This window comes from Anas platyrhynchos, chromosome 2 (genome assembly GCF_047663525.1).
Source record: "Anas platyrhynchos isolate ZD024472 breed Pekin duck chromosome 2, IASCAAS_PekinDuck_T2T, whole genome shotgun sequence".
NCBI lineage: Eukaryota > Metazoa > Chordata > Aves > Anseriformes > Anatidae > Anas > Anas platyrhynchos.
Window position 1 is genome coordinate 96,320,319 of NC_092588.1, and position 12,225 is coordinate 96,332,543.

Here is a 12,225-nt window from a genome sequence, read left to right on the forward strand (position 1 = left end):
GTACACATTCAAACACATGTATAACACATGTGATTTTGTCACATGTGGGAAGGAAGGCGCTGGGGACCCTCCCTGACATTGGCGTTGCTGTAGCAATGTCCATAGGCCTGTGTGGGCCCTGTTGTGTAAGGCGATGGTGTGGGCCTACAGGAGCAGTCAGGAAGACAAAAACAGGATCAAAACTGTGTTTTTTGTCCCTCTTGGCAAAGCAGGAAGATGCTGAGCCTGAATCTGATTCCTATGGGTAGGGGGTTGTAGGAAGAGTAACTGTGTTGTCCTCTGAGGTGCTCAGAGTCTCCTTTTGGAGGGGGATATATATTCCTGCAGCTCAGCAGGCAGGCCAGCTGCCACTCCCTCATGCCTGAAAAATGCACTCTACTGGGCCTTTTGTCCTCACCTCAAATGAAATACTGTACTATAACTACGTGCATTATTTCATTCAGCACACAGCTTCAGGATTTCTGATGAAAGGGCCACAATGAACTGCATGAATCTTTGCCCTAGAGCATGTTAAATCAGTGTGTACTAATCAAGTTTGGAAATGTACCCCAGCAGTTTCATAGCAACTTCTTATTCTACATCTGGTGCTGTTTTCATGAGGATAATGGCTTTCTAAAGAGACCATGGGTCACTAAGACTGTCAGAAGAGACTGGATCAACAAATGCCAGAAGTTTTAGTTTATTTTAGGAGAAAGGATTAAGTACAGAAGTCAGCAGTGAGAGGAGGGCCTGGATGGCCTTTCTGGTGGTTCACAGGGACTGCTTCCTGCATTGCAACCTTTGCCCCTTCCTCTTAAAGGAAGTAAATGTTCAGACATACTTTAAAAGCCTTCAAAACTCAGTTAATCTGTTCATGTCCGTAAATGCAGATGTGAAGATTAAATCTGTATGTGACCAAGCCCATGCTGTACATGCAGTCTCCTGGAAGGTTAACTAACAGAGACTTCAATATCCTTACACTCAGGGGCCTCTAACTTTTTGAGTGGCATCTGGGTGATGTTTTTTAAATCTTTATTTCCCACAGTTAAGTATCAGTTGAAGATTCCACTACATGCCTTTCTGCCATGTGGGAAAGCATTGCAGCTAACCTCAGGCACCAGCTTGTGACAAATGTGATGCAAGAGCCATTCTGAGGCCTCTCATCCGTCTGGATTTTGGGACACTGACAATTGCTTCTAAGCCAAGGCTGCTCACACTGTTGGTCACCTCAATGTGTTTCAGAGATGCCTTGCTCACATTTTGTTACAGCTTACTTTGAGACTGGATTGTTGTATTTTTTTTTCCTACAAGCTTCATGAAAGAGCCTGTTGGCATGACCTGGTAAATGGCAGTACTTTCACAGTGTGCAGCATGGCTTTAGGCAGCAAAATCTGGCCCTAATACTTGAGTTAAGCAAACTGTTAAAACAGGAACTGAACCAAATGCCCAGATCTCCTCCCAAAACTCAAACTAAACCTGTTTTGAGGTTCAGGGATGTTTGGATAACTTTAAATAAAACAATGTTGTATTTCTACAGATCCTGCTTTCAGCTAAGCCTCCAAGCAGAAATACAAAAAAAAGTATGGCAGGCAGATCTATATTTGCACTGTTTCTGGCCCAGCTGAAACCGGGAAGCACTTGAAAACTCACAAAAACAGCTTTGTCTGACAGGCTATCCAACCCTGAGGTCCTGTTACTGTTACCTACTATAATGTATCTCATATAAATACCAATTTATTATAAATTTTCTACCATAATAATTGTGATTAAAAATATCTCCTGACTACTAGACATAAGAAAGCCTCATTTTTACTTACTGTAACATCACAGTATATATCTACTTTAAAGTCATTTTATGTTCATTCTAACTGAATTGTTGGTATAGTCGCATAAAGACAAAATGTTTCTTGAGGTACATGACAACAAAGTGCAGCAAATGGTAACAAATCAGGCCCAAGCATTTTGTGCATCGTATTTGGTTCATGGCTAATTTACAAGTAATCAAAAAAATCTGTAATTTGTCATTTCTTTGACAACTCTCTTTATTAAATTTTCAGAGCATAAAGACAAAGACAACAGCATTGTTTTAGAGGTACATATTTAGCCATATAAAATCACCCTGGATGTCACTGCAACATTTTTAAAGCATTTCTGTGTAACAGACTTCTAATTCATTTTTAAAGGAACATCTAATATTATTGCTAGAAATTATATCATTGTCAGCAAAATGTAGTATAAGCACTCTGATTACTCAGCTGTCTTGTCTACCACAACAAAGTAATCCCAAACAATATGGTACCACAGCTTCATGTTTGCAAGCCATATTTATTATGTCTTCCAGATTCCAGCAAAAAACAGATATTAAGAAATACATGTTAATCATTGCCCTAATGAGAACAATATGCAGTAGGTTTTTAGATTGTCACAAAATACAGAAGACCGGTACAGACTAAATGCATCTTAAGTTCAAGGAAACACCCTCCTTTTTCCCACTAGCACATTTCAGTTAATGGTCTTTTCTGAGAGAAAATTTTTAATGAACTATCTAAATTTTAGTGTATATGTTTTCACTAGGCACAAGGCTAAAAAACATGCCTGACCACAACTGTAAAAGGAAAATAGCCATGGTATCACTTGCATATGTATAAAAAGCTATGCGCTTATAAAGCACTAAAAGCCTGCCCATCATCTCTCTCTTCCAGAGATGGTGAAAGCCTTTAGTTTTCCTCAGTTATGGTACTATCAGACAGTAGTAAGTTGTGTATCCTATTTATGCAAGACTTCCTATCATTGTCAACTTGGATAATTTTTCCTCACTAAAAGGTGCCCTGGAAAAGTGCACTGTTTGTGGGGAAGAGTCCAGCAGCCTCTAAGGAAGAAGCAGAACTTGGTAGCTCTGCCCAAAACCACACCAAACCACCCAGTGTTGCACTATTTTCAGCTAGACAACTTCTGGAACAAACTACTACCCAGCACGTGCAAGAGGACAGGAACCTGGCTTTAAATATATTTGTAAAGGATGCATAAAATGCATGCCTAGACTTATAGAATGGGATAATTCATTTCATTTTGTAAATGCACAAAATCCATCACCGTTACATACTTCTGATCACCTGCAGGTACATGCGGATTTGGTTTGAATTTGTTAAAGCAAAATATGTGTGCTTCTTGCACTTTTTTGGTTATTTATTTCCCTTACAGAAACTTTCACTCTGCCCACCAGAAAAGGATGTGGAGATGACAAGGTTTGAAATGCTGACTGAACAGCAAATATGGTAGTCATCAATAGAGGAGGTGCAAAATAAAGCAAGATTGGCACTTCAGCTTAGATCTCAGTGCCTTCCCATCACACCATACATAAGACATCTAAAACCTCTCTCTCCAATTTCTCCTTCCATCTCCTTGTCAGCTTTGTCTTTCCCAACATTATGAGGCACTATCCGAATACTAATTTAGGCTTTCCTAATTATGTACTAAGAACACTTTTTTCCACTTCTGTATGGAATTACAATGGTATTTCCATACTCTTTGAGTATAGAAAGACTTTTGAAAATATTTACAAAATATTAAAGCCATTTAGAGTGCAGTATCTCTCAATCTTTTTGCATAGGTTAAAACTAGTATCACCTCAAAAAAGTGAGTGCTAAAATAAAATATCATTGAAAAATGTCTAATTGTACCCTTCTGGAATACTTCACCAAAAGTGTAGTACATGCAAGAAAATTTTAGCTTATTTTTTAGGGTTGTCCCTCTCCCTCTTTCCCTTCCTTTCATGCCCTTCTCCCAAGAAACAGAAAAGGATTTTTTTGCATGTCAGCCAGCATTATGTGAATAGAACTACTCTAGCAGAAAGCAAAAAATCATCTCAGACATTAGGCAACAAAACCAAGGGAATGGACTTCCATACTTGTGATGTACATTGTTCAAAATGGAATATTTTTTGGTCTTACCCAGGACATATTTCCCCTTCTCTCGAGTCCCCAGAAGTAACAACAAAATCTAGCTTTTTCTTCATGATGTTACCATTATTGCAGCCTGCTTATGCTTTGTCTTCTTGAAAAAATAAATAATAAAACCTTTGCAAAAGGAAAATCATCCATAGTTTAAATAAATAGTATCTATAAATACTATCTTAGTGGTAACTATATAGTTCTTCTAGTGCATCACTGAACAGATTAACATGATGAAAGAGATCTTTTGTTTTACATATTTTATTCAGTTAAATGTTTATGTTCTCTTTCAAGTGAAAACTTACAATCCCCAAAAGAGCAACAATAAGCTTGAAAAATCAGGCTAGACGTCAGCAGTGGACTATTAATAACCATCCTCCTGGCTATGTTTGTTTGCCCGGGGCAGCCAGTGTCCATAATCAGCATTCATCTTTCATTCTCCTTGTCTGGGCTGTCTGGCAGGTGCTGGGTGGGGTAAACACTGATGGGTCAGCAATACCTAACTGTAGATCAAAAAATCGAGTGGACGTTGTCACGCTGTAGTTCTTTGTATAGGTTTCCTGTACTGGGTAACAGTCTTTGACTGTGTAAACGCCAACCCAAGATTCCACTGAAACAAAGCAGAAATTTGACTATTTTAGATGACAAGCATGAATGAAAGTGTCACAATGATGTTAGAGTGGCCATATCTCAAGCAAAACCTACAGGCTGGAACTGCCCATATTTCTTGATGGGGCCTATCTTTCTGACAATCTTAATGAAGAATTGAGAAACAATTTAACAGAAGATCCTGAAGAAATTTTGGAAAATCCAATGGTACTTGCAGTGAAATAGATTGACCTTTGCTATCCTACAGGCCAATAGTAGCTAATCAACTTTAGGTTTCTATGCAGTCTGCTTACCATGGCAGCATTCCCTATCAGAGGATGCGTGGCAACACAAGAAAGGCCACAAAGCTAGCATAATTTGAACACCACAGTGATCTTAAACCTTAACATTTTGGTGTTGAGCACATTTCAAATCATGCTACCAACACCTTTCAAGTTTACCTCTTTTGAAGGAATGTCACTTCTGCTTAGTCACAAATTTAGTTGTTTTGCACAAATCCGATCTTTTCAAACCTTTCATGCTACTTTTATGTCAGCACTTATTTGCTTAACCATCAAACCAATGTAATGCTCCGTGAGTTGTTCTCCTAGAAAGCAAATTTTGGTGCCTCCAGCTTGGGTAGCGTGGGGACAAATTGTCTTACATTCTGCTTTTAAGAAGTTGAAAGGTATGAATACTGAGAACTTGTGGTCCACATTGTTGGGCCTCAACACAGTCTTCAACACTCTAAAATACTGAGCTCCTACAACTATTTAAGACATTCAGTTCCTTCCTGTGCCTGGTTCTGCACCCACCTACACAATGAATTGCTTGTCTTCTGCTGTGGTTACATCCTGCCTTCACAGCCATCTGAAATCTTAAGCACCATTTGTATACTGATGATACTCACCACATTTTAATTTAAATAAACATGATGCTTTTTCTGTCATATTGTCACAAGCACTTGAGTTTATCTCGGAAGAACAGTAATATTGCCAAATAAAACTCCTCTCTCACCCGTCTCTTAACTCATTCCTTCTGTTTACTAGCATCTGCTCAAAACATCAGTATCACGATAACTATAAACTTTTGTAATTCCTATTCCCCTCAAACATTTCTACTGGGTCACTCATTACTTCAAGAATGCACTTAATGCTGATCTCCTCCATGTATGTGATGTAGCAAGTCTGTCCATTTTTTTTAAAAGAAATCAGTTTAATTCCACGCGCTTATCTCAAGAGTTGTTCTGTCACTCTTTTCCACCCATGTCCTTTGCCATGACCTCTATCTACTGGTCATCTACTAGGTCATCTGTCCATGACCTCTATCTACTTCTGTTTCTGCAGTTTCCTTTGACCACCCTTCACTTTTAAAACCTCACTTTAAAATTTATTTATCACATACACCCCCCTTCTGTGATCTTTCTTTACCCCTTCCATCATACAGCACTTCATCCAATTGTTTCATGTATTTCAGATCTCTTGATAGCAGAAACTCATGAGGTTAAAATATGGTTCCTCTGGTTACCATCTGTATGAAATTTTTCTAGTCACAAGGAGGCTTATTTTCTCTCACTCAGCAGCAATCAAACATATTTATTTTCTATCCTTCCAGTATCATTTCATATAGTGTACCACAATAGCATTATTGGAAACAGACAAGTTCTGAGATGAAATGTCTGTGCAGTATCTAAAAAAAAATAAAAAATGGTGTCAAACTAAGCAATATTTGAACATACTTCTCCGGGTCATCCTAATATACCAAAAACATCCTGATCTCAATGAGTTTGGTTTTGATTTTCCAGTAATGGAGGGTTCTTTTCCTCAACAAGTCATTTATCAGAATTTTGAATAAAAAAATAAGGTAAAATATAATGCGACCAAGGTATTATGTATCTCTGCTATAATCTTCACAATTTTAACAATTATAATTTCTAGAATCCAAACCAGTATTGTCTGAAAGGTAGATGGGCAGACAAATTTAAGACATTATTTTTTTTTCAGAATGATCATACAGAAAAGCACTGGAAATACAAAATACTACAGGATAAAAATCACACATCATTAACTGAAGGTATCTGGATATTAAGTTCCATAAAAGTTTCCAAAATACCGGATCAGAAAAACAAAATTCTTGGACTGAGTGATAATTTGTCTCTTGTAGAATACCAAAGGATATATCGACCTAGTTATAGAGGTCTAATGACCTTATCCTTCATTTTCTTTCTACTTTTATTCAAGAAAGAAATATTTTCCCCTGGCAAAATGCTCAGGTTCATAACCAGCCCATATATTAGGTGGCTATAACCATAAGTATTGCATTAGCTGAATAATGACATAAACTTCATAGCTTTTTTTACATTATTTTTATAGTTGTCTAAACCATAGATGAAACTGAAGCCAATTTGCTAATAAATTGCTATGCATCCAAAAGCTAACATACTCTACCTTGGAAAATTCAGCCTACTTTCTTTTACGATGCAGGTGTTCAGCTGCCAAGTGCAGAACTAACCCTCAGGAGCAGATGTTTCTTACTAGCATTGTGGATAACAAAACTTAGGTGCATATTAACAATGTCTATTGCTGCAGAGCCATGTTTTGGATGTATTTTATGACAATATTAGATACTAGAATGCAGACACACTTTGATACCTGTTTTGCTTCTATTATGCCTTTTACCAGAGATACGATGAATGTTAGTTTGTGTTTCTAATTATATTATTGATTCTTCTATGGATAAATGTTGCATACAGGCTGCTGGATTCAGATGCAAAATAATGCTCTTCCATGCCAAAATCTGTATGGTACAGAATAAAACGCAAACAAGTCCCTTGGACATATTTGATCCTACTTAGATACAAAACATTTTCTTAATAAAATACATTTGATAATAAAACAATATGCTGTACATAGGGGATATTTATTATGTCTTATTCTTTACAGAACTAAGAGAGGCCTCGAGATTAACTCCCCTTGTCCTTATGGGGGACTTCAACCTGCCAGACGTTAACTGGGAGTGCCACACGGCTGACACGAGCAAGTCCAGGAGGTTCATGAAGCACCTAGATGATAACTTCTTGGTGCAGGTGCTAACGGAGCCAACTAGGAAAGGTGCCCTCCTAGACCTGTTGCTAGAAAACAGAGAGGGTCTGGTGGGAGATGTGGTGATTGGTGGCCGCCTCGGTCATAGCGACCATGAAGTGGTTGAGTTCAAAATTTATGGTGACAGAAGGAAAAGTGCCACCAAAACCTCATCCCTAGATATGGGGAAGGCGGACTTCAGGCTGCTCGGGGAACTAGTCAGCAAGGTCCCCTGGGAAGCTGCTCTTGAAGGCCTTGATGTCCACCAGTGCTGGTCATTCTTTAAGCAATGCCTCCTAGAAGCACAAGATCAGGCAATTCCTAAATATCGCAAGTCAGGCAGGCGGGGCAGGAGGCCGGCGTGGCTGACCAGGAACATTCTTATGGAGATTAGGCGGAAACAGAGAGTGTTTCGCTACTGGAAGGAGGGCCAGGTAACGTGGAAAGAATACAGGGATGCTGTTCGTGTTTGTAGGAAGAAAATTCGTGTGGCTAAAGCACACCTAGAGTTGAAGCTGGCTGTGTCTGTGAGAGAAAATAAAAAGGGTTTTTTTAGATATGTGAATGGAAAAAGGAGAACTAAAGAATACATAGGGCCGCTCCTTGATAGGGAAGGTCTCCTCACAGACGATGACATAGGCAAAGCAGAGACGCTTAACGCCTTCTTTGCCTCTGTCTTCAATGCCGATGATGGGCTTCGGGACCCAGGGTGCCCTGAGCTGGAGGACCGGGACGGTGGGGATGACAAACTCCCAACCGACCCTGAACGTGTGCGGGATTTGCTACTCCACCTGGATCCCTACAAGTCCATGGGTCCGGATGGGATTCATCCCCGGGTGCTGAAGGAGCTGGCGGACGTCATCGCGGAACCTCTCTCAATTATTTTTCAACGATCCTGGGAGTCTGGAGAGGTCCCGGTAGACTGGAAGCTGGCAAATGTTGTGCCGATTTTCAAGAAGGGTCAGAAAGAAGACCCTAGCAATTACAGGCCTGTCAGTCTCACGTCAGTGCCTGGTAAAATCATGGAGAAGATGGTTCTCGAACGTATTGAGGCGCACTTGGGGGACAATGCAGTCATTGGTCCCAGCCAGCATGGGTTTGTGAAGGGTAGGTCCTGCCTAACTAACCTGATTTCCTTTTATGATAAGATCACCCGTATGGTGGACCAAGGGAAACCAGCTGATGTGATTTTTTTGGACTTCAGCAAGGCTTTTGACACGGTTTCCCATAGGATCCTACTGGACAAAATGTCCAGCATACAGCTAAATAAAAACATCATACGATGGGTGAGCAATTGGCTAACGGGCAGGGCCCAAAGGGTTATGGTGAATGGCGCTGCGTCAGGCTGGCGGGCGGTCACCAGTGGGGTCCCTCAAGGCTCCATTTTAGGGCCGGTACTTTTCAATATTTTTATAAACGATCTGGATGTAGGAATAGAAGGTATTTTGAGCAAGTTTGCTGATGACACCAAACTTGGAGGAGTTGTGGACTCGAATGAGGGTGGAAAGGCCTTGCAGAGGGATCTGGATAGGTTGGAGAGCTGGGCGATCGCCAACCGCATGAAGTTCAATAAGAGCAAGTGCCAGGTCCTGCACCTGGGACGGGGAAACCCTGGCTGCACATACAGACTGGGCGATGAGACACTGGAGAGCAGCCTAGAAGAGAGGGATCTGGGGGTCGTGGTAGACAGCAAGTTGAATATGAGCCAGCAGTGTGCCCTGGCAGCCAGGAGGGCCAATAAGAGCAAGTGCCAGGTCCTGCACCTGGGACGGGGAAACCCTGGCTGCACATACAGACTGGGCGATGAGACACTGGAGAGCAGCCTAGAAGAGAGGGATCTGGGGGTCGTGGTAGACAGCAAGTTGAATATGAGCCAGCAGTGTGCCCTGGCAGCCAGGAGGGCCAACCGTGTCCTGGCTGCCAGGGCACACTGCTGGCCCCCCAACCATCAAGCACGGCATTGCTAGTAGGTCAAGGGAGGTGATTGTCCCGCTCTACTCTGCGCTGGTGCGGCCTCACCTCAAGTACTGTGTGCAGTTCTGGGCACCACAGTATAAAAAGGACATGAAACTGTTGGAGAGTGTCCAGAGGAGGGCTACGAAGATGGTGAAAGGCCTGGAGGGGAAGACGTACGAGGAACGGCTGAGGGCACTGGGCCTGTTCAGCCTGGAGAAGAGGAGGCTGAGGGGAGACCTCATCACAGTCTACAACTTCCTCGTAAGGGGGTGTCGAAAGGCAGGAGACCTTTTCTCCATTAACACCAGCGACAGGACCCGCGGGAACGGGGTTAAGCTGAGGCAGGGGAAGTTTAGGCTTGACATAAGGAGGGGGTTCTTCACAGAGAGAGTGGTTGCACACTGGAACAGGCTCCCCAGGGAAGTGGTCACTGCACCGAACCTGACTGAATTTAAGAAGAGATTGGACTGTGCACTTAGTCACATGGTCTGAACTTGGGTAGACCTGTGCGGTGTCAAGAGTTGGACTTGATGATCCTTAAGGGTCCCTTCCAACTCAGGATATTCTATGATTCTATGATTCTTCCAGCAAACTTCATAGAAATATGGAAGGCTGGGGTGAAACATGAACAATTTTACTTTTCCCTGGGTAGCAGAGACAATGATTATTATTAAGATGAAACAAAAGTATGCACATACATTTCCTGGCTGGTTTTCTGTCAGACCATTCCTGTACCATAATTTGATCTCCAGGTCCCCCAATGTAGTACTGATCTTCGTATGTTGAATTGGCGGGGATATCATACGGATCCCATGGCTCAGTCAGAGCAATCTTCGAACAAAGCTTTGTAACTTGCTCAATCTGAAACATCACTGCATCTTTATAGAGCAATATATACTCAAAGAATCTGAAACATAAAAAAAAAAAAAGTTAATGTAGATAATCTTTTCCTATACTAAACAAGGAGCACTGCCGATAGATAAGCTTGCCTTTGACTTCTCAGTATAAGACCATTTTCACTTGCTTTTAACTTTGCCAAAACTTTGAGAAAGGCTAACCAGTTGGGCTGAAATTTCCCATGCTGGAAATTCGTCTCAGCTGACTCTTTCCAAAATAAATAAATCAGGCTGAACCGGCTCAGACATTTCTGAGAACAACAGAACAACTTTTCTGAGAACAACTGAGAAAAACATCTTATTATTACCAGTTTTGTTTTGTTTTTTAATAACCTTTTCATTAAAAAGCTCTAATGCCTCCATGTTTTGGAGAAAGAACTTGAAATTTGGCAGGGGAGAAGTTTTTACAAGAAGTTGCCCATATTTGGCTGAGTTATAAGCCTTTTGAAAAAATCTGTTTGCATAGGCTGAATGAATGTGGTAGAGCCTTTCTTTGTGCTGGTTAGATTTGCCACTCTCAAAGATGTCCTCAATGGAAACACACGTAGCTTAGTGCGATATGCTGCTGAAGCAGAGAACACGTGGTTCCCAAATGCAGAACTGAGAAGCTCTCCCTCCTAATGGCAAAGTTTCTCTTTGGAAGTCACCAGACCCATGGCAGTACTGAAAGCAGGAAGGAGAGGAGAGAAAAAAATAAGGCAGGGATAAGGAGAGGTGCGGAGATCAGTGAAATTGAGAGGCCAGAAGGTGAGGTCAACAAAATCAGTTGATAATAATGATTTAAAACTGATCCTTTACATTTAGAGTATAATACATTTAGAGTGACAAAGCCCTGCTCTGAGGGGGAGATGGTAAACATCTTCATGAACATTTCCATTTACTTCATAGTTATGATAGTTGCTTCTACCACAAATACAGTGACTTCACCTATAAAAGAAAGTGATATCATCCTTACCTTATAATGAGATAAAAACAGAGAGAAATTGAAATTAACACAAACATCAACTGATTTTGAATATGCAACCAAAAATGCAAAAGGCTTAACTTTCCAGGGTACTTAACATTACCTATCACACAATGAGTTGTTCAAAGCACAATTCAGAGCATTCCCAGGAGTGCTCTGCACCTTTGGCCAAGGAGGGTCAGGATCCACACTCTAAATCCCCTAGAACTGTACATTCATAATTAGAAGCATCCCGTGAATATCTCAGCTGAAATATTTGGCTAGTCTACTATCATTCAGTGACTCTAGAGAAAAGAAAAGGATGGGATTAATCCCCTGGCACAGCTTCATCTTGTCCATATGTAATAGTGTCTCCTTCCATCTGCAATTCCTTGCCCTTGTCTTTTCAGGGGAAAATAAAGTTTACATAAAACAGAGTTGACATCAAAACAATTGAAAATGTTAATTATTGAACTGTACAACTACATTAGATAGGAATCACTTCACTTAAAAGCATGTCAGCAACAGTGCAGAGCATACTACTGAAGAACTACCTGATTCCTTATATAAATCAAAGCCTGTTATCACATAAGCACATCCATAATTTTTACATCATACTCAGTCTAGAGAACACAGTCACAAGAACAATAACATACACTGATTTTTGTTTGCAGCCAGGCTGTAATGACTCAACTACTGTTCAGCTGATGGCCTGTTCACTCCCATGAAAGCAGGATACGGAATGCCTTACAGATGAGCCTAACAACATTTAAAATATTTGAATGACAATGCAGTCATTTTGTGAAAGGACAAAACCCCAATGTTAATTAAGC

At 40.8% G+C, this 12,225-nt stretch overlaps 1 protein-coding gene across 1 annotated transcript in view; it reads right to left on the bottom strand.

The window, feature by feature from the left end:
- Positions 1 to 2,284: 2,284 nt before the first annotated feature.
- The window catches only part of EPDR1 (ependymin related 1), a 33,114-nt gene continuing 23,173 nt past the window's right edge, over positions 2,285 to 12,225 (bottom strand). Inside the window, exons 2-3 of the mRNA XM_027451457.3 lie at positions 10,252 to 10,460; positions 2,285 to 4,539 (exon numbers count right to left, since the gene is read on the bottom strand). Coding sequence (XP_027307258.1) covers positions 4,349 to 4,539; positions 10,252 to 10,460 — 400 coding nt within the window. The 3' untranslated portion in view covers positions 2,285 to 4,348. The remainder of the gene's footprint in view (positions 4,540 to 10,251; positions 10,461 to 12,225) is intronic.